General features: G+C 40.3%; 1 protein-coding gene across 2 annotated transcripts in view; it reads left to right on the top strand.

Annotated features, from left to right (window-relative positions):
- The window catches only part of diaph2 (diaphanous-related formin 2), a 367,046-nt gene extending 341,448 nt beyond the window's left edge, over window positions 1-25,598 (top strand). For both annotated transcript variants that reach the window (XM_062425006.1, XM_062425005.1), the window contains one exon: window positions 21,180-25,598. In XM_062425006.1, the coding sequence (XP_062280990.1) occupies window positions 21,180-21,244 (65 nt within the window). In that variant the 3' untranslated portion in view covers window positions 21,245-25,598. The remainder of the gene's footprint in view (window positions 1-21,179) is intronic.
- The last annotated feature ends 780 nt before the right edge of the window (window positions 25,599-26,378 follow it).

The following is a 26,378-nucleotide window of genomic DNA, read 5'->3' as shown; positions in this document are numbered from 1 at the left end:
GCTTAGCCTTAATCTGCATTTAACGGAGGCCCGGATAAAGACAGGAGTGATTATCACAACGTTATATGCTCAGAAGCTTTTATTTATTTATTTGTTTTAATGTGTTTGACTCTTTTCAATATGTCATCTGGTTAAGAGTCAGAGGTTGTGTTTTTTTTCTTTTTCTTTAAGATGATGAACAAATAATCTGAGAGTACGGGGAGACAACAGCTAGTTTCAGTATCTTGGAATTCCCCTTTTAATTGTGTTGTATTCATGTTTTTTATAGTACATTGCAGTCAGAATTGGTTAGGTTTTTAGGTCAAGAGTTTGATGTAAATGGGATATAATTTAGCTGTTAAGAGGATCATCACAAGGGAGCCACAAAGGGGGAACACTTGCATATGTTCAGTTAATTGATCATTTTTCATCATTCCAAACAAGCAAATCATGTCTTGTTCCCTGTGAATGTTTTTTTTAATATCTCCAAAAATGTTTAGCTTTTTATAGATTAATTACATTCCTTGTTACAGATTTGTGCTGCTCACTTCCTCTTACATTTACTATCATCTCCAAGAAACCTTCAGGCATCTTCTCCTCCACATGCACACACACAGACAGACACACACCATCCCCTTTCCTCCTCTGGTCCTGTATGTAGTCCAAGTGATTGGATGAATACGTTGTGCCATCCCATATGGTGGGCTGTCCTGCTTGATCTGATCACAGTAGTGAATGAAGGAGCCCATGAGTCACCACCGGTTTGTTCTGCCGCACTTGTCACGCTCTGCTGTCGCATACTTCCCTCTCTCCCTCTGTCCATCCTGCCAGCCAACAGACGCCATGCCTTTTAGATTCTCTCGCCCTGTCGTTCACTGTCTCCCTCTCTCATGCACATGATAACTGCAATCTCTTGCATGCCCTCTCGTGCTCCTCCTCCTTTTTCTTCCTCTATTACTCTCCCTCCTTCCCTTTCTTTTCTTTCCCTCTACGTCCCTAGATGAGGTTAAAATCTGCACCCTGTTCTCTGACAGCCTAAACGTCAGTATGTTCCCCAAGCTCTTGACTTCCTTCACAGTCTGTGCTAACAACATTGTCATTTATAAACATTTTATGCCAGCTCTGTAGGGTAATGGCTAATTTCTCCCACCACACGGCTCTTCATTAAAAGTTGATTTTCTGTCAAAATGTGTCCCAATCAAATTAGCTGCAGCTACTTGGACAACTTTGGTTTACCCCGGCATGTGTCTAAGTTGCTCACTCTCATGCATCCATGGTTATATTTTTAATCAGTAAAGATGTTCATGTATTTGCATGACAAGAGCTAGTCTCATTTGAGAATATATTACCCGTTTAAATAAGCGATAAAGCACGACAAGATGTCTTGATATAAGAAAGTAATAGACATGATTGAGGTGATGGTTTTCACAACACATAATGGAGTTCCTTCCACCGAGTCTATTATTCTCCTGGATCAGGACACCTCAGAGGTCATTAGAGTAACTAACGTTGCCACTTATCAAAGAACATAAAAGAGTAGGTTGTATTTAATTAACTGAAGACAAATAAAATGTCCAAGGAGATAATTATTAAGGCACATGCCTGTCTGACGCTGCCGACAAAGGCTTAGCAATGGACAAGGGCAACATCAGACCTTTAAATTTCAAGAAAGGTTTAAAAAGTCTGATGGTGATTCAGAAGCTCTAGTCAGGCTTTTTACATTAGACAACCTCCTTTTGCATCATTGTTAATCACCATATGTCCATGTGTTCTACTTCCACACTATTGGATCATGCTGCCTTGTGTCTTTTATTTGTTCCGGTGCAGCTTTACACACAAAATTGCACATATGCACACAAATAAACTTCCACTCCCAGGTGGAAATGATTGATGGCAGATGGATAAGCACAGGGAAACCTGGTGAGATTCATCAATTTTGGTCTAGGGTGTGTGTGATGGTTTGCTACAGGAGGTCGGCGCTCAAGGTACTTAGATGCTACTTGTGTTGTTCAATATCCGGCAAATCAATGCATATCCAACAGGTTCATCGCTTCACACATGCTCATATAAGCACTGGGTGTAAAAATAACCCCTCATTCTAAAAGTTCAGACTTTCTTTTCACAATTTTTCCCCATAAAATTAACAAGCCTTTTCATGTTTGCCAATTTCTTCTCTTCCTTTATGCTGTCTGCCAACCTTCCTCTTCTCCATAACATTCTGTAGTTTTCTTGTTTTTATTTATGTTCCTTTCTTCTTCAGTATTATTTTTCTAAAAAAGAAAATCAATACACTCTCTTTCTCAACCATGAGAAACAGCCCAGAAAATGAACACTTACAATATGTCTGGAGTGGTGTTTTCTGTTTGGATTGGGTTTTTTTTTTTTCATTTGAGTAAGTGTAAGTGTGTATGTGTGCGCACATGCTCCTTTTTTAATTATCTACTGTCATGTTGCCACAAAGAAGCCACTGGGTGCTGGAGTGGCTGCTGTCAGGAGCATGTCATCGCCATGGAACAACTGCACCGGTGATAGTGTTAGCAGTGTCTAAATGACTGCTTTCTGAGGTACCGGCTGCTTTACAATCATTAGCACGGCCATTACATAGATTGGTGAAAGAAGGATGTCGAGGCCCTGGCAGGAGACCAGCTGAGTGTTCCTCAGGCTGGCAGGGTCATCCAGGAAGTGTAGTCTTCTTCCGCCACATAACACCCCCCTCCCACTATTTCTCCAGTGAGACCTGGCTGCAGCTTGTAGAAAAGCTGGAGATCAGGTGTGCGAGGGTGTGTGTGTGTGTGTGTGTGTGTGTGTGTGTGTGTGTGTGTGTGTGTGTGTGTGTCCAAGTCCAAGTTCTCTTTCTATCTTTGGGAGGACCAAATATGTTCATGATGGTATTAGGAATAGAAGAAAAAAGGGACTTGTTTTGGTCAGAGTGTATTCAGTAATGGTTAGATTTAGAGCTACGATTCAAATAAGCATCATTTAATGATGAAGGTTTGCAGACAGTGGATTTGACTCAAAAATACATGTTTGGTCCTCACAGCCATAGAACATGTGTGTGTGTGTGTGTGTGTGTGTGTGTGTGTGTGTGTGTGTGTGTGTGTGTGTGTGTGTGTGTGTGTGTGTGTGTGTGTGTGTGTGTGTGTGTGTGTGTGTGTGTGTGTGTGTGTGTGTGTGTGTAGAATAGGAGGAAGGGAGTGAAGGGAGGTTGGAGTTATTAGTCCAAATCTCGCCTAGGGCGCCAAATGCCAGCCCTGGAGGCAGTGAGCAATCATTCTAGTAAGACTGCTGCCACTTCTATCAAATAACTCAACCTCTCATGAAAGAATAGTGACCCATCCATCCTGTCGTCTTCTGTTACACGACTACGCACTCAGCGGTAACGTGACCTCTGCCTATAAAATTACTTAGTTAACGAACATGAAGGATCTGTTAATTGATGCCAAGTTCCGTCCAGTGCAGCACATATGATATTTCGCTGAACCTGAGCTGAGTTACGAGTTTAAATACATGCTTCTGTGTGTGTACATGAAAGAGTGTGAACGATAAAAACAAGGTGCAGCTCTTTATTTAGTCAATTACAGGGTGGATATGAGAGTGAGCCAGCACAAATCCATGCAAAGCTACATCAAGAACAGGGGTTTGAGTGGAGAGGGTTCACCTTGCCAGTAACATGACATTTTCCATCAGCAGTAATGCAGGCGTAATTCGGCTCGGAAGAGCATCTGGTGCAAATTGGACATAGTTGCTCTTTAGCATCAATCCATGAATATGCTTTCTATTTATACCCTGCTCCAGTGTGATAATGGTGCAGAGTCTGTTGACATGATGGATCATTATTTACACAAGATGAACAGAATGTGGATTTACTTTAAAAGTATATGACAAGAATAACTATGAAGGGAGACTGTGTGTGTTTTGTACACATGCATGCATATGTACATGCACCTGACTTTGTTGTTGTCTGTATGCATGTGTATGGATCTACCTGTGCATGTGTGTTCATGTGCTACCAGGGTGTGTGTCGTTGGGGGCCACTGAGGAGGAGCATGTTAACCAGAGGAGCAGCCGGTCCACCAGATGTTCCTATTCCCACTAGGCTTGTCACAAGTGGACCTTTACTTCTCTCCCTGCAGTACACACACACACACACACACACACACACACACACACACACACACACACACACACACACACACACACACACACACACATTCACACACATATAATTGCTTCAGCAGACTATACAGTGAAAACTGACTTTATGCTGTTGCTACTTTAGCACAGATACTTTGCAATAAGGATCTTCTTCAAAAGGAATTTTACTGAGTAGCATGTTAACCCACCTGGTTTCAATGATAAGACTTATTTCTTTCAACCCAAGTATTGTAGGTGGTGTCCTTACAAAATCTAAAGCATTTCTTCACAATGCTCAAGTGTGTATTGTAGATGTGTTTGACTGAGTATTCTCAAAGTCAGAGGCATTCTTCATGTACTCTCGACATGTTTGGAATGCGCAGTGTTTTCAGGAAGATACTGTCTCTTTCGAAGCTGTGAACACAGAACAGCATGTATGACAGTCAATGCCATTTCCCATTGCAAGTGGTTTATTTGCTCCCATGCTTGGTAGAGTGGACTCATCCTCATCTTCATATAACATGGTTGGGTGCCTTTCATGGTGCCATGATCCTAGGTAGAGGATGTGGCCATTTGGAAATGTCATGAGAAAGGTCGAGACCATCATCATGGACCAGTTCAACAAGCTGATTTATGAGGTTCTAGCAAATGAAATATGTTACGGGGCTAGTGGAACAAGCAGACCCCTATAGGCACCCCAAAGGTCACCTAACTTAATTTCAATTAGGCCTAGGGGAGGCCAGGTAAATACGTCTCTGGTGGAAAGACTGCAGAGGAAATGGATTTACTTGTAATGACAGTGTGTTTATGGGGATTAAAATAAGGCTAATCAGTTGGAAAAGGTGGCTACCTTAGTATAGCATTAATTGAAGAGTTTAAGAAAGGGATGTCAAATAAAATAATCATTCCTCTGAATGCCTGTGCTGTGTATTGTTTATTTTTTACAGACGGATAAAAATGCAAGTCTCAGTACATTCCTCCACTCCCTATCAATCACACTGAATTGTGCTGCACTGAATCCCATCAATTACTGCTTTCCGTTTGACACATGCAACACAAATTTTGATTAGCCAACAATTCTCTAGAAATAGCAGCATTGTAAAGAACAAACGACTTGACATTTTAAATATATAAGGCAAAGTTTACCACAGAATCCAGCTCCCTCCATCCCATTTCCACATCCCTACATATGTGTCAAACACCCACCCACCCTCCCCCACCACACACACACACACACACACACATAAACACAAAGCGCTTCGAAATGAGTCATAAATTGCCAGCAAATGATTTCTTGCTTAGAGAGAATAACAGGGTCCTCACTCTGTCTTTATCAGGCTCTTTCTTCATCCCCTCTTTGTTTACCCATGCTGTCTAGCAGTTGCTCTGCTGGAATCCCTATTGATAGCCGTCTGACAGGGATGGCTGGGTGGCCAAGCAGCCCAGGGGGTAGTTCAGTGTGCAGTTTGCAGTTGTGCATCATATGAATGTGTGTGAATTAATCTGTAAGCCACTGTATGTATATCATATGTATATTTTTTTGTCATGTGTGCCACCATGTTCTGTCTGAATCAGTGTTGTGCCTTCATAAATGCCAGTGAGCTGCCAGGTGTGTGTGTGTGTGTGGATCTGTCTGTCTGCGTTGGGCATGTCTGTTTGTGTGTAGGCATGTGTTTGTGTGTCTTGTGAGGGTGATGTGGCATGGAGGTCACTTCTGTCAGATCCAATGTCCAGACCCTTGCTGTGATGTGAAGGGCACTGTCAAGAGACAACCACGAGGCAGCGCAGGTACAGCTGCCCTCAGTGCTCTTTTTCCTCTGTGGCACACACACACACACACATACACATTGTCCTGGACACACAGGCAAACACACCCATGCTTCCTGTAAACTGACACACAGTGGTGGGAAAGCCCCCCCAGGGTGAAAGCCCCAGGATCTTACAGTCTCTTCAAAACAAATGCTACCACCTACTTGTTGACTATCTGTTTGGTGGTGACTAACTACGCGATGCTCTGTGTAACAGGGAAGATGGGAGTTCTGACATGTCCTGTTGCTTTGCTGGGAGGATAGATGCTTATAGAGAACATGTTTACAGCCACATACTGAAAAAGCAAAGGTTAAAAAAACAACAATCACCTGTGGGTGGATATGATAGACGTTAAAAGATATATGCTGCAAGTTGGAACAGATAATCCCTTTAGAGTCTAATTGTGTTTGAAGGATTTGGAAATCTGCCAAAAAAAAAGATATTGATATTATTAAAAAAATGTAACAGAAAAACAAGTTGTACTGTTGTCAGAGTGTGACCGGAGTAGCAATATACAGTAGTGCAAATTGGTGTACAGTCACAGTTGTAAAATACATAAACAGCTGAATATGTAAAGCATTCTCGTGTTTGTCTGGGCAGAATAGTATAGTATAGTGTTTCTGTGTATGTGTGTGTGGTTTGGGCCGTGTTAATTTTTGTATTTTCTTCATTTATTAGTTTTAAAACTTTTCTGTAAGCATACTTTTGTAAATTGTCATATTTGTGTTGGTCCTGACATTAAAAAGGACACTGAATCCTAGACCTATATTTACTACAAAGGGTTAAGGGTGGAGGAATAATTATGTATGTGTCTACACATCTGTCTTTCTCTTGACATCTCTGTCAGTCTCTTTCTGTGGCTGTTCTCAACCTGTATCCCTCCAGTGTACACTGTCCACACTGCAGGAGACAAGCTCTGAAACTTTAATGCTAATTGATCCCAGTGAAGAAGTGTGGACACAGGTGTGTTGCCGCAGGCCTTGGCTCTGACATGGATGCCAAGGGATTCTGGGTAACCAAGGGGCTTATAGGTCCACAACAGAAAGTGTCACTAACCAGAGCACAAGCGACCCAGTTCTTTTCTAATCAGCACAGGTTTGAAATGCACAATTTGTCTGTGTGTATGTGTGTGTCTGCGTGCACATCAGTTAGAGAGAGAAAAGGCATAATAGGTTGTTGCAGCTAAATAGTTCCAAAAAGTAAGGAGCACCAAAGCCAGGAGCCAAATCTGAAGCAAAAAGTTCACTCATTGCATTCATGTCCAAGTTTAAACTTCACCTAATAAACAATAATGATCAAGCGTATTAGATAATAGAACCCAAAGTAACCACTTTGTCTGGTATGTCATTTTTCACAACAACAGGAACCAAGTTTTATGGAAATATTTAGTTTATGTGATGGAAAAGGACCATAAGACAAGATGGAAGACAAAAATGTGCACAAGTTTATGTGCATGCTCAACATTTTTGACTAATGTGCTCTATGTGTGTTAGTTTTTGAACAAGTATGGTAATTGTGAGCTTTTGAGCCCCGGGAAAACCCACATCTAAATCAGACTCAAGCTGCTGTGTAACTCCCAGATTTTCGTTTTAAGTTTGCAGTCTTGATTATGTGGGTGTGGGTGGGTGGTTGCATGTATCAGTGTGCGTGTGTTGGTTTGGATGGAAAAGAGACTTAGCACTGCCAAGACGCAGGTGTGCGGATTAGGTGTGATCCCTTCTCATATTCTCAGTAGTATATCTTATTTGATGGCTTTTTTGCCATGTAAATCTCATCAAAAACTAGCTAACAATAGCACCACGTTGACAGACGCCCAAGCATCTGGCGAGCTACCACTCTGAATGTTCAAACTGCTGTGAACAACCTGTCTCCAGAAAGAGAGAAAATAACTGGGAAGGAAGCTCAAGGAGTTTGTGTGTGCGTGCTTGCAAGTAAGTGTTTGTGTTTTCTTGTGGGTGCTTGAAAGAGATGAGAGAAAGAAGGGGGGAGAGTGGGGTGGAAAGCGCATGCTGATAGCCTCATAAATCATGAAACAGATAGTCCTGTATCTTAACCAGTGTTGAGCCAGGTGATGGCATGATGATGATTTGAATGCGCCTCTGCTTCTCCAGTTTCAACTACCTTCATTGACTTTGCTCCCTCATTCTGCTCAAAGATAGAGAAAGATAGAGAGAAGGAGCGAGGGAGAGAGGAGAGAAATAACTTTGCCCGGCACAGGGCCCCATTAAAGTGTGATGAGCGGCCTCAGTGAGGGGCTCTGTGTACAGCACTTTATTCAAGAGCGTTCACTTATTTATAGGTGTTGGAATTGTGTTGTTTGCTTGTTTTATTGAAAACCTTGTGGGTAAAGTGGTGGCGGGCCGCCTGGCATGTGAGCGCCACATCTCTAGAGGGCATCCCTGCAGAAAAATCTTCCTCCTTGATGAATAAGTGAAAGGGACAGATTAATTTTTCATTCACACAGAATCCATTGTCGCTTGAGATGTCTGGTCTGTGGCTATGTGTAGTCAACCTTCAGGCGGTTAAAAAAAACTACAACCTTCCTGGGATACGACCGCACATGCACAAACACACCTGCGTGCAAGCACATAATATATCCACGAAATCACACTTACATGCAGAAACACACGCACATTATGCATTCAAGTTGTGGAAGTAGTTAGATGTAAATTTATGTATTTTTACTCTAGCACACAACTGCAATTGAGCTTATGGCACAGTATCTACAATCTTGTTTTTAAAGATGAATAAATTACTATTACTATTACCATTCTATCAAAGTTTTTTTTAACATCTGTGGAGTTATATAATTTTAATTAATTTCCTTTGAGAACAACCAAAAAATACTGAAATTAACAGACAATTATAGATGTGTTCAGGAAGTTATGATGGATTTCAAAAGCAGTTTAAAATGAGTGATTCAAAGGTTATAAGAAGCTACATTTCAACGCTTCCTTTTTTTTTTTTAGACAGTATGTCTATATATTTTGCGTCTACCATCTCTACTTGTACTCTTGTACACCAAAACTCACGTTGACAGCCACACAGACGATGCACAAGTAAAAACATGAAGGTAGCAAAGTGTAGCCCATCACAGGAAGGGTTGTGGTGTTTTGTGTACATGAGGGAGCATCTCTCAGTATGAATGATTTATTTTAAAAGAGAAAGTGAAAAATCTTTCTGGAAGCACACCCACCCTGCACCCCCACCCATGTGAACAGAAGGGAGCATCTTCACATGGCCAAATGGGTCTGATGGTGATGGCATTGAGGAAAAGCGCAGTGCTGCTCGCTTGCAGGGCCTTCTATGATCTCCACCACCACTCTCACTGCGCTCTGGGACACATCAAAAAGGGGATTGATAAATAAATAACACACAACACCATGTTTTATTAACTTGGGTAAGGCTTCAGTGGTCCTAGATAATCCTGAGATTGGATGGCGGCTTGGATTGTTGCTGGAAAACTTATAGAAGCTGTCTAACCAGCTACAGATATTCAGGAGTCCTATCAAAGTCAATATCCAAAAAAAATGTCAATGACTTAACAGCAACTTTAAAGTAAACTGTCTGAACTGACTTCTGAATCTGAATCTGATGGATTTACTGTTAAAAGATTATTTAAGGACTTTGTGTATTATAATTCAGAATATTAGTGAGAAAGAGAGACAGAATGATTATTTTCATTATTAATTTCGGATTCAATTATTCATATTTCCATATATAAATATATTTCATAAAGAGCTCCAAAACAGTCAAGAAATTCAATCTGCAATTATGTAAAACAAAGAAAAGCTTAAAATCAGCACATCGTAGGAGGTGGAATAATCAAATGTCACATACTGTATGACTCAAATGATTCAGCTCTCAAAGTTGTAGTAATACATTATATTAACATGAAAAAGACTGAATTCTGGTGGACAGTGCTGATCCTTTTTCCTTTTACACTTGGATTGATGCACATACTGCAAACTCTTGGTCACAGAATCACCTGTGGTTATGTATCTTCTTTACCTACTATGGGATTTTGACAGAAATCCAACACTATTCCTAGAGATGGGGCTTTAGCTATATTTTTGTTTACAATGAGGGAGTGGTTCTGCTTCTTTGACATGGCACAAACAGATGTGTGTTCCCCCTTTTTGGAGTGAATGCAGGATGTTTTTATAGCCCAGCTTGTTCTATAAGTATTAATACTGTCAGCACGATGCTGAGATTCCACTTGTCATGTTTTATTTCCACATTGCAAATGGATCAGTGTGTGTGTGTGTGTGTGTGTGTGTGTGTGTGTGTGTGTGTGTGTGTGTGTGTGTGTGTGTGTGTGTGTGTGTCTGCACATGTATTTACTGTATGTGTAATTCTGTGCGTGTGCTGCCAAACTTATTTGTGTTTCTGAGAATGTGTGTCTGAGCATTATGCACCTGTGAGCGTTTGTGTTTGTGTGTCATCTTGAGCGCACTGTGAAGGTGTCATTGTGGAGCCTAGGCCCTGTAAGCTGTCAGACAGTGAGAGATGCTGCACCTCTAAAGGGCATGCTTTCTGGGCCTTTCCTGTCTATTATAAGCCCTGCAACACCCATCAAGGCTGTTGCAGTGCACCCCCATGTCCCTCAAGCAGCCACATAGAGAAGCCACCTTTCTAACTAGGAGAGCCCTTTCCTATAAACTTCACATACCCTTGTCTTCCATTTTGATATGATAAACGCAAGCAGCAGTAATGAGGCGCGAGTTGTCAGGGCATCCATTTTGTTTTGCTGAAATGTGAGTAGAAGCAAAAAATCTTCATCTCCATTTTGAGACATCTAGTTCCTGTTCTTCTGGGCTGCAGCTCCTCACCAATGCCAGGGGTTAACACCTCATGGCTCCTTACTTCACTTTGTGATTCATGCTTTTTTTAATTTAGACGCACATTTGATGTGAAATCCTGCGTGTGTGGGGATTTATAGGACATGATATATCAGACAAAGTCTTTGTGATAACACTCAGCAGTGGTGACACCACTGAAGGTGGTGCTAGCACTACAGCTAAGATAGAATGCACTGAGGCTAGCCAAAGATTGAGATGTGTCGCTATCTTGCCATCTGTAACAGTCACGCCTGGCGTCGTCAGAAACAGATCGCCTTGATACCAGCCACATCAAATCTCCAGTTTGCCAAGCAAATAGAATAAAACAATCTATCGATCTTGCCCCACCTCTCTGTGTATCAACACAATCCATCTGTGTTTATCAGGCTATCTGGCTTCCTATCTTTTGTTGTCTGCAGGCAGGCATTCTTTTCTTTTCTTCTCTTTTATTTTCTTCCTTCCTCCTCCCACATTTGTTTGGTGATTCATCAGCCTATTTACCTTATCGTGCTGCCAAACCATCCATTTAGGCTCCCATCTGTCTGTCAAACTATATCTTAGCTTCCATTTGTCTAACTATCTCTCTGTCTACTCATTCACCTGTCAATCATGCGGCTTGCCTCAGCTGCCGCAGGTTCCATCCGCTCGTCTTGATGATGCTGTCTCTGACCTATATGTCTAAGAAAACTGTAGGATAAAGTAATTAGATTGTTATCACTTTATCAAAAGTTTTACATTGTATTAACTACAGTGCCATTTAATTATAGTAATAGAGTTATATCAGTGCTGGGCTTTACATTAGGCTAAATATATGGACAGAGGTTATGAATTCTTTATTGAAAGATTACCTATTTTGATTTAAGTATTGCTGATTTTGGAATTTGTTTTATTTAAGATATTAAATGGGGTTTAAAGTTTAGACAGCACATTTATTTCTGAATTCATATAACATGGTTTTGCAGAATATTATCTGTGATCTAAATAGCTCCTTCCACAGTATCCAAACAGAAGCAGGTCACTGCTTTGGCTCATTCCAGCTCAGATCAGACCTCAGTGGAGCAAGCCAGACACTGATGTCAATGTAGTCAGGGGGTCTGGCCTCCCACAGAGGCCCAATCAGTCTTATAGGATCAGTGACTGGCCCCCCTAGGCAACAGTGTGCCTTGGCCTGATGGATTACTCTCTCTCCTGGCTCAGTCCTGTGAAACCCGGGCATCTGCTACAGGCCCCATCTGTGCTTTCCGTGGCTGCTGGATGCCTTGTGGTCATAGTCTTGGGCTGGTGAAGCCCCAAATCAGAAGGTGCTCGGACACCCTCGATACATAGAGTCAACTATGGAGTTGTAAACAATACAAGGAGTTAATGTTAAAACGTAGGGGAGAATGTTCCTGCTGCCTGTGCTCCACATAATGCACACTGTGTCCTTACTTTGAGCATACAATAAACACAAACAGCAGGAAACAGCTTGACAATGCTCAGCAGTTTCATTAACTTACTCTAGAGCATTGTTTCTCAACTGGGGAACCCCTTGTCCGTGGTGTAATTGCATAGGACTTTACATGCATACTATATTTCCTCAAATAGTGGCCAGGGCCTTTATTTACCTCAGTGGGCCTGTATTAGAGGCAGACCTGTATTCCCTTTTGTTTGATAAGGGTAATTGGTCATATTTTAATACAAAGCCTAGTCTTGATCCACTCCCATTTGCCCTGTTGAAGTCACGGGGATAAATGCGCATACATATGCTGTTTTATGCAGATGTATTACAATAAAGGAAAGCTAATGCTATTTCTTTTTCTGTACCAGTGTTGTTTTCGTCAACGATGGCGATGACGATGACGAAATCATTTCGTTGACGCCACTTTTTTTCATGACGATAACAAGACGGTGACGAGATAAACATAGCTCTCTGATGACGAAAACATGACGAGACGTGTGTGAGTTTTCGTTGACGAGACGAGAATGGACGAAAATGTTAGTGTGTGATCTGTCAGACGTTTAAAATGCGTGACATTTCTCCTTATTGTGTGTGTCAATTAAAACCTAAAAAGTATCTGCTGCTGCCTACAGTCTATGGCTGCTGCATTCTATCCTTGTTTGGTCACGCCCACCACCTGGCGTGCAGCGCACAACGTGCTCAACACGTCACACTGTTGTTACTCATCAGACAATGGACCATGATGGTGGCGGCAGTTTCAACACAGGGGCTCGGTGGTCGCAAATGTAGAGACGACATATGAGTGTATTTTAAATATAACCCAGCAGATAATAAAACAGAGTGTATTGTGAAGGAAGACGGTGACAAATGTGGCCACAAAGTAGGCGGAAAAAATACGACCAACCTTAAGCGGCACCTTAAGGCTCGCCACAAGGATATTTTTTATATATTTTTAATACACAATCCTTAGATCAGAAATGTGCCGTTGGGTGGAAACCTTATATGTCTAAAACCATTCCTTTATTATTGTTATTATTTGTGAAAATAGCAGATCTGCAAGCTTACAATGTGTTGAACTTATAGATCTGCTGCTATTTTCACAATTTATGTGTGACACTGCCCAACAGCAATCTCCAATACTTATTGACCTAAATTAATTTGTTAAAAGACTATACTTATTTTTTCTTTTTTTTTTGTGACTAAAACTAGACTAAAACCCTTTTGAGTTTTCGTCGACTAAAACTGGACTAAAACTATCACATATAGAAGTGACTAAAATGTGACTAAAACTAATAAGCATTTTAGTCCAAAAGACTAAGACTAAGACTAAATCTAAGATGGTTGTCAAAAACAACACTGTTCTGTACAATTGTTTTGGTGTTTTTTTGAGGGATATGCAGGGGATGCAGTAAAGAAAAAAGTGGTTGAGAACTGCTGCTATAAAGGATATTTGTTTTCTTCATGGTTATACTTTCGTTGAAGCCTGCCTTCTGAAACATGGCTGCTGAGAGGATAATCTTGAATGGGAGTTTTGCCTTAGGCGCTGATCAATCGTAAAAATGTTTTCATATAACTGTTCATTTGGGCTGTGTGTGCCTCTGCTGCATCCCAGAATGCCAAGAGGCATTGTTCCGTGACTGAGGAATCAAGTCCAGCAGAGATATGTTAAGGAGATTTCTGAACCTGAGGGGCAAAATGAGGAATTGGTGCTACCAGTAGTCTGTCAGGCTTGTTGTTTTCAATCAAAAACCTAACAAATGTTGGCCGAGTTTCAAGGGGAACGATAGATTTTTTTGAGATTACCACAAACATGGATTCATGCAGAGCTTCAAGTGTATATAGTGCAGACAGGTTTTTACATTCACAAACACACGCAAAACCCTTTTCTTCTCTCCTGCTGTTTTGTGCCTGGTAGAAACCTGTCAGAGCTTCCCTACTGAGAAAATACACTAGTACTTTTTCTTCCCTCTGAAAAATAAGCATTTGAATATGAACATGTACTGTGATTTCGTACTCTCCTGAAACATATTTTGTACCAAGCAGTCAGGGGGTATTACTCTCAGACCAAACTCCTTTCAGTGGGACTATTAAGGGATAGCACATGATTGTGAGCACAGTTGATGTAGTAGCATGGTGGAGAAACAAGAAACACTGTATGTCTCTCCAGAGATGGGCCTAGTTGCAAGAAGGAAAAGGAAAGTAGTATGTTTTCCCTGTAGCAACGAATCAGCCCTGATGCCATTTTTTGAGTGACGCCGCACAGCCCAGTTTTTGTTAGAGGGCGTCTGGAACTTAAATGGAATCCAGGGAAGGAAAGTCGTGAGATGCTGTTGGGTGAAAGAATGGCTGTATTCACTATCTGGGTCAATCGCCGGTATAGCCAAGCATGCACATCACCATACCCACTGAGATAGAGTGGTGATAGAGGCATGGAAAGATTAACCAAATCCCTGCACTGTCAAAAGTGATTGCATGTGTTATGACCACCCTGCTCTCTGTGAACCTTTCCTCATTACTGTTTATCTCAACAGACTGTCAGTTAAAACTCACTTTGCCTCCAATTTCTGTATACAAACTGTCAAACAGGCATGCCATAGCTGAATACTATGAGATTTAGTGTCCATCTCAAGTAGTGTTTAGGTGTATGTTGCTTGTTCTGTGTTTCAAAATCACAAGTGGTGAATTATTGTGGTAAATAATGGCAATAATTTCAGTAATAAGAGGGATTAAAAAGAGAAAAGTAAGAGAGGGTATGAGAAGAAAACCGAAAAGTAGAAAAGACAAGACAGTGTGTACAAGCAAGAGAGAAACTGGGAGTGTGGGTGTCAGTATCTTGCCTCAGCATGTTTATCCATGCCTGTCTTAGGCATTTCCCTCTGTCATACCATTCTGATGGCCTCTCCCTGCTATACCATGCTGAGAAAACACAGCATAACATATCAAGAACCGGATTGCAGCCCCCTCACTCTCAGATCCTCTGACATTTGTACACTCCCTTCATTTAGGCGATTCTTCTTTTTTTAAATATCTAATTGTAATTCACAAGAATATTTCACAACAGATGCATTTCAGCTACCATTGTTAAACTTCACACATAACACTTTTGCTATAAACCTCCCAAGATTTTAATGCGTTGCAGCCATTAGATTTAGTGATTTGACAATGAGGATCACAGAGGCATCCCGTTTATTATCCAGGGAATTTTTGAAAGTCATTCTGGGACAAATAGGAAATCAATAACTGAAAATGTTGGTGAGGCAGAATGAGAGAAACTGGATATATCAATAGAGTAAATTAGATAAAACATTTGATTAAAAAAGAACTGGTGTTCAATGATGGAGTCAGCGAAATAGCCTGAGTGCACCAACTATCTCCCCAAACACATCAGCCTAAACATTTAAATGTGCCATGTGCACAGTTTTAGCACTATTTTTCCTTGAGTGGGATTACAAAAATCTCAGTGATGATAATGCTACATTTGAAAGCAGTGAAATTTAAAATATTTCCCCATTAATATAGAACACATAGATATAATTAGAGTGTGGATTTTTAAAATGGATGAAAATTAGATGGCAAATTAATTTTTAAAAAGCTCAAAAATGTTTGTAATCCAATAATACCATAATTTTAAAAGTTTTTTTTTTTTTTTACTTAATTAGAGAAATATTGAAAGAAATCATAATTGTTCTCTTCTCTCTTATTCTATTACCAGAAGAAGGATGATACTTGTGTTACTGTAAATTGTGATGAACAGTGTCTTCTTACAGCTTTTGAATGCATGGAGATATAAAATGTAAGTGAAAATGGTTTTAAATCAATATTATTTTTTTCTGTTAAAAATACCCCCAACAAAAACAAGTGTAATATATACAGTGCAGGAGCATAAAGAAAGTAGGTTGTGCTTTTAATCCTTTTGTCTTTCACCATGCATTAGTTGGTATACATTTCAGCTACTTGTTATAAATCAATGAGTGACTAACAACATCAGATAGAAAAGGGTCACTGACACGCTTTCTTCTCTAACCCCACCTCTCCATCAACCTTCCCCCCTTTCTTTCTCCAGCTCTCCACAACTGAACTCACCTTTTGTTTAGCTGCACTATATGTTTCCCTCCCTTGCTCCTTGTTTGGAGTGATTACTCTTACCTCTGAATGAGCGGCTGTGTTTGCCAGGACTGTAGTTTTGGTATACCTGGCCCATAACTTTCAGTAGGAAGAAATAGCTTCTCTCCCTCTGCATCCCATTTATACACCGTATCTTGTTTCTGTGTAGGGAGTTCCATTACTCTGTAGCTTGGAGGCTGGCAGGGCGGAAGGGGGGAAGGGAGGTGGAGGAGATGAAAAGAGGTGATAGAGGGTTGCGGCTGTTGCTGTTGCCCGCGCCTGCTCTCCTCTAGTCGACAGTGAAGCAAACTCAACATGTTGATGCGCAGCAAGTGGAGATTTAATCACCTTTATTGTGTTTTAGATCATCAAAATATGAAGTGCAGAGTGACACTTTGAGACAATTAGACATGGAGCGACATGTCAGAGAAATCATGTCCTTGCTTACTTGTTTGGCATAAAAGGCAGTGACTACATGACACAGAAAGATATTTTATAATAGATTCAGCTCCAGTCCTGCCTTATGATGGGCCCTGTTGCAGCTATTTAAACACATGATTGGTGGTTACATGAACCTGACCTTGTTATTGTGGCCTTGATGAATGTGAGTGCCATGTTTAGATGTTGGCCCAGACTCTGATACTACCCAGATGATATTTAACTAACACAGCATAATCCCTCTAAAAGTCTTCCTGTTTATGCTGGCCACTGAGAGGTAATTCCTCAAAGTATCCCATGCTGAAAGCATTTTGATAGATGACTGGCAGCTTTTCCTTCTTTTGCAGATCATAGAGCACTATCATGATGTAATTCTGTGTAATTAGCCGAAGATGACAGTAACACAAAAGTCATTATGATATTTAATCTCTTTTGGGGAATCCACAAGAGAAAGTGTGGCTCTATCGTCTATCATAACATGAAATGATGTCTCACTGGAGGCCCTCCAAACAGTCAGGAGAAGGTTGGAGTTGACTGCGCCGGCTTAAGGCCTTTGCTTTCGCTGTTTAGTAATCTTGGCGTCCTCTCCTCCTCCTATTACCCTTGTCTTATTCAGAGCCTCTCCCTTGTGGCAGGGATCATCATGATATACATGCAAGGATATGCTTGTGTGTGTGTGTGTGTGTGTGTGTGTGTGTGTGTGTGTGTGTGTGTGTGTGTGTGTGTGTGTGTGTGTGTGTGTGTGTGTGTGTGTGTGTGTGTGTGTGTGTGTGTGTTAGAAACAGAAGGAGTGTGTGTAATTTCCTCAGAGCAATGCAATGAGCCGTTTCTCTGTGCTTCGCTTCAACACTTGTGCGACAATGTATTTCCTTCTTGAGTGTGTGTGTGTAGGAGAGAGAGAGAAATAGATATAGTGTGGGTTAGTGACTACCCCCTCCATCTGCCCACCCTCATTGAAATCCTCAGTGCATTTAGTAACATTTTGAAAACCTTGCCAACCAGCATTTAATTTAGTTCTGGTACGCCAACATCTCCCTGCTGTAACATGGAATACCTGCTCTTCTTTTGTCAATTTCTTCTCCTGTTCTTGTGCTCCTCTGTGTCGTGTCTACTGTAAATCGGAAAGAATTCGCCTGTGGGAGAAGCAGGTAAAGAAGCCATCAAAACCAATGCGAGTAGAAAGAGTTGCAATCAGTGTTCCAAAAAACTGTAGTTTGTCTTTTGTGCAGATCTCTCCTCCTTTCCCCCCGTCTCACTTTGTTTCCCTCTCTCTGTGTGTATGTGTGTGTGTGTGTGTGTGTGTGTGTGTGTGTGTGTGTGTGTGTGTGTGTGTGTGTGTGTGTGTGTGTGTGTGTGTGTGTGTGTGTGTGTGTGTGTGTGTGTGTGTGTGTGTGTGTGTGTGTGTAGATGTGTGTGCGTGTGTGTGCGTGTGTGTGTGCGCGCTTGAAGCATTCAATTCAGTTGAGGCTAGTAGTAATGTTTCTCTCCCAGTAGAAATGGCTGCTGTTTGTTCAATTGTTGTGATAGATTGATGTGGGGTGGGAAAAGATGGGCTTTTATGCACCTGAAGATGGGAACAGAAAAGTCTTTATGAGAAGCCAGTAGCTCTCAGTTCAAGAATCCTCTGATGGTAGACACATTTTCCTAGAAGTTTCTCTCCCCTTTTTTTGCAAAGTCTTTGACGGAAGCTTTCCCATCTATTCAGGCAGTTAGGCAAGACGCAAATACCCCAGCTTGCTATATGTTCCTGTAAGCTTTCAACAAGTGGTCACACTAGAAAATGGTGGCCCCTTCAAATATCAAAGCAAGCAACAGTGTGCTCTTTCTTAAGGGCTGATGTTAGTTTCAATGCAGCTACATTTGGGGAATTAATAGCAAAAGATCTCAATCACAGGTTTAACATACTGCTTTGTAGGCTGTAGCACTGCATACTTTTGTTTCTACAATGATTAGTCAATGAATCCAGTAGTTGCCAACTTTTTTTTTTAGGAAAAAAATGTCCAGGTTTTCTTATTACAGCTTCTCGAATGTCAATAATTTCCTGGTTTTATTTAGTCCTCTATAATAGTAAACTCAATATATTTGGGTTGTGGGCTGTTGTGGACAAAACAAGACATTTGAAGATGTCACCTTGGGCTGCAGGAAATAATGACAGCCATTTTTCACTTTTATAATCAAGAAAATAATTGACAGATTAATCAATAATAAAAAATAATTGTTAGTTGCAGCCTTAGCTGGTATTATAACAAATATACATGTATAATTATATATACTGTATATATTGCTTGTTTGTCTCTACAATGAAAAAGTAGTTTTTTACTAAAGATTAAAACAAATATTTGTACACATGGAAATGCACATATTACAAAAACACACTTTAACCTACGTATACTCAACTATAGATGAATTCAAAGTGAACAAGCCCCTGTGCAGGATTGGGCTTATACAAAGACCTCTCCACAAAACCCAAGGCAAGATAACCTGATTTACAATAAACAAAAATAATAATGAATAGCAATGATTATTTTGACATAATTTGTTTTACTTTATGCCTTGAAAGGTGGCTTTAGGTTGTTACATATTCTCTTGTCAGTGGTATCACGGTAGGTACTATATGTAATGTGTCACATTAAAAAAAATGTATGGATTGTGAAAGTCTTTATTATAGTTATAATTTCTCTAGATCTGTTTGTGGATTGTTCCAGTGTGTCTTTTATGATTTTACTCATCTTCTAATTCATTCATAGCCTATTTTGTTCTCTCCTCTTTGCTCCTTTCGGCTGTCTGCTTTCCAATCCTATTTACAGTAATAGGTGTAGCCCAAGATGAGCCCACATTAGAGACAGAGGGGACTGTATTTTCTGCTTTTTATGTTTCTCTGATAGACTGAGGGTCAAAGGACACTGTTGGCGAGAAATAAGGTTACAGCAATTGGGTTTGCAAATGATTGGCAGGGATAGATTGTAGATTATTTACCTTTTTCTGCAATTCTGTCCCCTTTTTTTCCTTTCTTTCATTTTGTTCTTTCAGTCTTTCTTTCTATGGATGCTTGTTTTGTAGGGAAAAGGGTTGTATAAGTCCTGCTCACATAGGGAACCATAACCTGTCGACATAAAAATGAGTGCATGGATAAATAGTGATGACATTTATCACCACACTGCCAGAACTTGTTAGCTTTAACAATCACCCACTATATATAAATGTATGTAAACATGAAACAAGCAGAGAATATAGAAGCCTTCATCCCCTTTTATTAGACACCCTGATCTGTCTTCCCTTCGCTCTTTCTGTTCCTTCCCTCCCTCTTTCTCCCTCTCTCCTCCTGTGCACCATCTGCATGTTGCTTTGTATCCAATCTGAAGAAGAAGTGCTTTCTGTTCTCGACTGTGATGGTGGGAGTCTGTGTAGTGTGTGTGTGTGTGTGTGTGTGTGTGTGTGTGTGTGTGTGTGTGTGTGTGTGTGGAAGCATGTTTGTGTAAGTGTTCCTAGCCATCACAGTCACTCTCAGCTCATTACCTGACATGATGGATGGAGCGAGTGCCATTAAACAACGCCCAGCCCGGGACGCCTGGCACCCTACAGCTGGCACTGAGTAATAGGCTGGGTGGTGGCGGCACGCATGGAAATACCAGGGAGTCCTGTGTGGGAGTGCCTGCATGGCTATGCTTCCTGGTTATGTCCAGCCCCACCTGCCACCTGGCTGCCCAGCGGATGCCATGGGCATTTCTGGGCAGGCATGGTTGGATAGCACGGGAGGCAGTGTTTGTATGACTCTGTCATTGGACTGGCAACAGAGAAAAACCCAAAATGTGACTGCTTCCTGTCCACAAAAGCTCCAGTGAAACGATCACTTTCACTAATCACTGGGTGCATAGCAACTACTTCAACCTTTTATTTTTTTACTTTTTCTTTCAGCATTTTCCAGTTTATATTTAAAGTTTTTTAATCAAACGCACAGTATCCTCACAAAGAATATTTCAAAAGACGACCAGAATAAGGGTATAACACAAACAAATCTTGCAGTGTTTGTTTATTGCCTTGTCGTGTTTCTATATGTGCCATATATGCAGCCTTATTATTCTCCTGCCCACGCTTCTTACTTTGTCTCCTGTGCATATGCTGTATCTGACTGAGACTAGGTTGAGGGGCTCTTCAGTGGAAGCCTGGATCAGGAGCTGAATGGAGTTACTATGACTCCAGACACAAGCACCTCCACTCCAGCAGCTTTCTGTCCTCTCCTGCTGCTCCGCTCTCAGTCAGCCTGGATTTGCTTCATGTTGTTTCTCCTCTCTACTCTGTCTCTTTTCTCCGCCTCTATACAGTCTTTCATTTAGTTGAGCTCCTGCGTGCCAGTATGGATCAATGTAACAACACTTTCTTGTTCTTTCTCAGTCTCACTCTGCTTCTGATTCTTTGTTGTTTCTCCCTCTGAACAGACAACCGCCGTGCAGTCCTGGAAAGGTCTCGTTCACGCCACAACGCAAATCACCAAGCTCGATGATTGCCCGCGCCTACCATAAGACGCTAGATAAGTGCCAAAGAGGCCTGCGAGGAGGAGACCTGGAAGACATTTGAAGGAGGGACAGACCAGACGTCACTGTGGCGCACACACACACACACACACACGCTAAAGCACTCTCACGCATACACAAAAAGCACCAAGTATGGGACAAAAAGGCCTAAAGGAGCCACACAGAACTAAAGAATCTACATTACATCACTCACAGACATTTAATTCTCATGCTGTTCATCTTACGCCTTACATACAGTATTTATACATTACTTTCTCATCACTCAAAATGTCTGCGTCCTCTATAGATGGTTTGATTCATAGGAAAAGGAACATTTTTAAATTTTTTAAGGCTGCTGCTGTTGGAAATGGACGATTTTCATTGCTTAAAAAAATCTATTTTGATTTTTGCAAGCCCTCTAATCTTATCCCTTTTTTTAAAATTAAAATAAAGCACCATAGTTCATACTGTTTTGACATTAAACATGCAGTGTGTTAAAAATAGAGATTCTGCCCAGAAGGACAGCACCACAATGTATGCTTATCATTCAGAAGAACATGCCGCTGCACAGAGTACATGCAACAAAGGGCCAGTGGGCCAGCTGTTCTTCAAAGGAAAAACCTGGATTCAACACCCATGTTGGCAAGTCTACAACCTGCTTATTCTTTTTTTTTTATTGCTGAACTCTGAACAGCGAAGGGAGTGGTTCGTTTTTTATCTGTCAACCCTCCTTCAACCAACATGCAGACAATTACTAATCGTAAATGTACCAAGAGTCCACATGAATCATTTCATTACATATCCCACAAAGCCAAAAGAGCTGGCCCCTGTCTACACCAATATGTCACAGCATGTGACTCGTGGATCTTGAGCGTGTAATCTCCATTTTGACAAGATGCATTTTATTTTTAGTTTTGTAATATCTAACTGATGCCTGTGGGTGCTGATCTCCGTCCCAAGGTCACTTTTGCTGTTAACGTGAGAGACTGACACATTTCTAAATGCATACAACTGCCTGGAGGAAGTAACATGACCGCATGACCTGTTCTGAGGTCATACAATATTTCAGAGTGGGATGTTTGATTATGAAAAGGGTTAGGGTTTTATTATTATTATTTTTTATTTTTTTATTTTTTTTAATCTAAATTTATTTCAGTATTTCAGTCGTAGGCTCTAAAAAAACAATTCAGAAATTATATCTGTTAGGTTACAAATTGTTGAATGTTCCACTCCACTCAGACTTCCTACAGCTGGTTTTCAGTGTTTTTTGTTTCCTCTGGGTTTTCAAATAATTATAAGAAAAAGCTCTGTTGGAAAAAAAAAAACCTAAATGCACACATTTAGTTAAAAAATCATTATCTCCTCAAAGAAACATATTTACATTTAAAAAACTATGTGTCATTAATAGAAACGGAGTTAATATCTATATAACTTAAAATTCACAGGTGACATATTAACAGGCATCATTTATATCACAGAACAAAATATAAAGTGTAGGCTTAATATGAACCACAGGCTGTATTATGTGCATTAATCGAAAACCCTGTGGGTAAAAAAAAAAAATTCAAATCTAATGAGGAACTCCATGGCTTTAAAACTGAAGTGTTTTAAAATTACCGACTGTAACACCCTATTAAAGCCCATGTTTTCTGTTGGGATATATGATGTCAAAAGCAAAATACTTCACAGCTGTTTTTAATAAATTATCCCTCCTAATGAAGCTCTCAACATCGAACAGCACACCTCACGCTTGGTGCTCATGTTCAAACTAGTAGAAAATTGACTGTAAGCTTTGTGTCTCTGAGAGGAGCCACTGTAGAAAACAGTTTCTATGTGTACTACTTATTCATATATTCATGCCTAGGGCAGTCCTGTCCTCTTACTGCCCTAAACTGTAAGCAGATGCTACTAAAAACAACAACTGACTCCGCATGGAGAGTGGGCATGACCAGAATAATCGACTGAGGGGCAGAAAAGACAAGATGATGCTCGTCTTAGCAAGCAAGTCTCCCAACGCCCTCCATTTCCCCAGCACTAATGGCATAAGTGACCCTTTTACCATAAACCAAGTTACTTTGGTAATACCATAACTGTGCTGTAGGCTCTGTGTTTATGTTTGTTGGAGTGTGTGTGAGCGTAATGCCAACTCAGTAATCGGAACAGGAACCCGTGCAAAACGGGATTCAGTGTGCTTGATTCCTGTACTGAATAGATGGAGATTTTTCATTTAAACAATCTGCCAGTGCTGCTTGTGATGTGACTGTTTCATGATGCCTCCTTTCCCAGCCCGCATGCTTCTAAAAATGCAATTTTACACATCATCTCGGCTCAAGGTGCATCCACAATGCTCAGAGAAGTTTGCATATTTAAGGAGACAATGACTCCCCTGAATATAAGGTTCAAGCAGTCACACAGAGAAAGCATAGAAAATGAGGTTTCCGGATAAGGGATTCTGCATAGATAGGACTTTTTAAGGATGTGTTGTACAGCGCAGAGAGAGAGATGTGGTGTAAAAAGGCAGTGATTTCCTTTTTCTAATCGCAACTCGCCCTCTGTCATTATACCTGTATAGTTAAAGGAATTGAATCACTTTTTTTTTCTTTGACATCAATCCTCTGTTACACAACACCAATGTGACATTGGCGTTATTTTGACCTTGTGATTGGACACACAGTGGTATGTGGTGACAATTACAGTATCTATTTTTTTTCTGAATAATTTGACTGAAAATGTTTTATTTAATCAACTTATAGTTCTTTTTCAACATGTGCCAACTTTTTTAAAAATATAGTTCTCACCATTGTTTTTCCATTTGTTTTATTTTAAATATCAAAGGGAGTAAAGGTCTCATTGTGCAGACAAAAAAAAACTTTTGAGGTTTTTTTAATGTTTAATTTGGTTTGTTTAATTAACATTGTTGGTCCTATAAAGAACATCTTAGGAGATTTTGATGTGATTACAAATGATAGTCATGTGGTATTTATCTAAAATGCTCAAACATCTTTTGTAAGATGTAATTTATTATTTGGGTTTTAAAAACACTTTTTGTAATGATTCCATTGTAGAATGATATGATATATCATGTGTTCGCCATTGTAGAAGTTCCAAATGTTTCCCGCTACAGTAATCACTATGAGCGCCTATTGTTTCTTTTGAATGATGCAACATAAAACAGACGGGGTCAGCTCTGTTCCCACAGCACTATGTTCCCACAGCTCGATGTTCCCACATTTCTAACTTTTTTTTCAAAATTAAGCCCTATGTTCCCACATCTTTTAATACAATGCACATAGGGCTGTGGGAACATAGGTGCTGTGGGAACATAGAGCTGGCGGAACATAGGGCCTACATTTGAATAATTTCTTAGAAACGTGGGAACATAGAGCTGTGGGAACATAGGGCTGTGGGAACATAGACACGTGAGAACATAGACACACTCCCAAACTGACTGACGCATCACACACTTTTAAGCAGGTTAAATATTTTTTCTTTTTCATGAAAAAAAAAAAAAAAGCTACAGTGCAGCTAAAAGAAAAACTTCTACAATGACAACATTTCTCATCATCCCTGTACGTGATTGTTGTAGTTTTGTCCCAACCTATCTTTTAGGATAAGCAGAAGTATGTGTTTTTATAGAAAATAGCAAGAGAGGCTCATCGTTTCCGTGTGAAAACAGGCCCTTTATGTGTTTGGGCCAATCATCCCCATCATGTTTTAGCTTGTAACTAACAAACCTGAATGATACGACTTGTGCTCAATGTAATTGTGAAAGAGGAGGCAGGGGTATGAAAGACCCTATCAAAAAGTGCAAAGGTGCCACGTTTGTGATATTTGGTGGCAAGCGCGTTAAATAAAAGAAGAGTTTGCAATGTAACTTACACTCACTGACTGTGCACTTTACCTCACAAGATATTCTGCTCAGACAGAATTGTTTGAAATGTTTGAATATGACATTGCCACTAACAGAGTGAACTATTTGCAAAATACTTCTTTTGGTAAATAGTTCCCAGCTGCCACATATCTAAGTCTTTCCTACTTTGCTAGTGCTTACTATTGATTTTTGGTAAACCAATTGCGGCTGAGTAAACAAACAACACTCATAACTATTGACGAACCCAATCCCACCATGGTGTGTACGCTGCCATATCCCTGCCTACCTTCTTTGTTGTCATTGAGTATGTTTTATTGTCTTAAAAACATTTATATTTGTAACATTTTAAGTTTATTTGTATCCTTAAGAACATGAAAAAAAAAAACAGAATGGTTATGCACACTGTCCTTCCATAGATATGTAATGGAATATGATACTAAACAATAACCACTTTGTTATATAAACTGATTTCTGAAAGATACAGTGTCTTGTCTTTTTGTCATTTTGTTGAGTCGTTCACACATGTTTGAAGACATATTTATTATATTTCTCTATTTTTTTCAAGTTTCACCTTTTGTTTTGCCAAACACTCAGATCTAAAATTGCATCCTCAGTTTACTTTGTGGCAGGGCAGAAGATACCTGCCCCATGCTGACTTATGGACAGGGATTACAGAGAGCTCTGGGTGTTGGCACATGATGAATGGGACAGCTCCTACCTATAAAAGCAACATATTTGGACCTTGGGGTCCCCACTGCTTTATCTTGCACAGTGTCAAAGGCAAAGTGATAATGCTGTCATGTCTAACGGCAGCTTAGCGAAATTACTACAGAGTCAGAAAATACATATCCAGAAAAACTGCCCTTTTTAATCATTTTTCAGACCTTAAAATCTCCCCTGTGCCTACAAATTTTCCCAGCCCAAGTCGGAGGATAAGGAAAGGCAGCGTAAAAATTCAATAATTTGTTTATTATTTGATACTGGAGGATTTAATACGATAACCAGGGAAACATTTTCTGTGTGTTTCATCTCTTGTAGGTTGTCAAAAAACAAGCATTGTGTGCCTGCTTCTATTATAGGCAACTTAGGTTTGAATTTAATAATAAAATGTGAGAACATTTTTATTTTAGTGAAGCAAACGTGGGAAAATTGAACTCAGTGTATGCGTGTTTGCACTTGACAACAGTTTGTGAGATGTATTGACTCTCCTGTTTCCTCACCCATGTGTTCCTCCCTGTCTGGATGTGTGAGTC

The sequence above is a fragment of the Scomber scombrus genome, chromosome 9, assembly GCF_963691925.1.
Source record: "Scomber scombrus chromosome 9, fScoSco1.1, whole genome shotgun sequence".
In the NCBI taxonomy this organism is placed as follows: Eukaryota; Metazoa; Chordata; class Actinopteri; order Scombriformes; family Scombridae; genus Scomber; species Scomber scombrus.
Note: the sequence above shows the minus strand (reverse complement) of the source record. Positions and strands in the feature narration are given on the sequence as shown.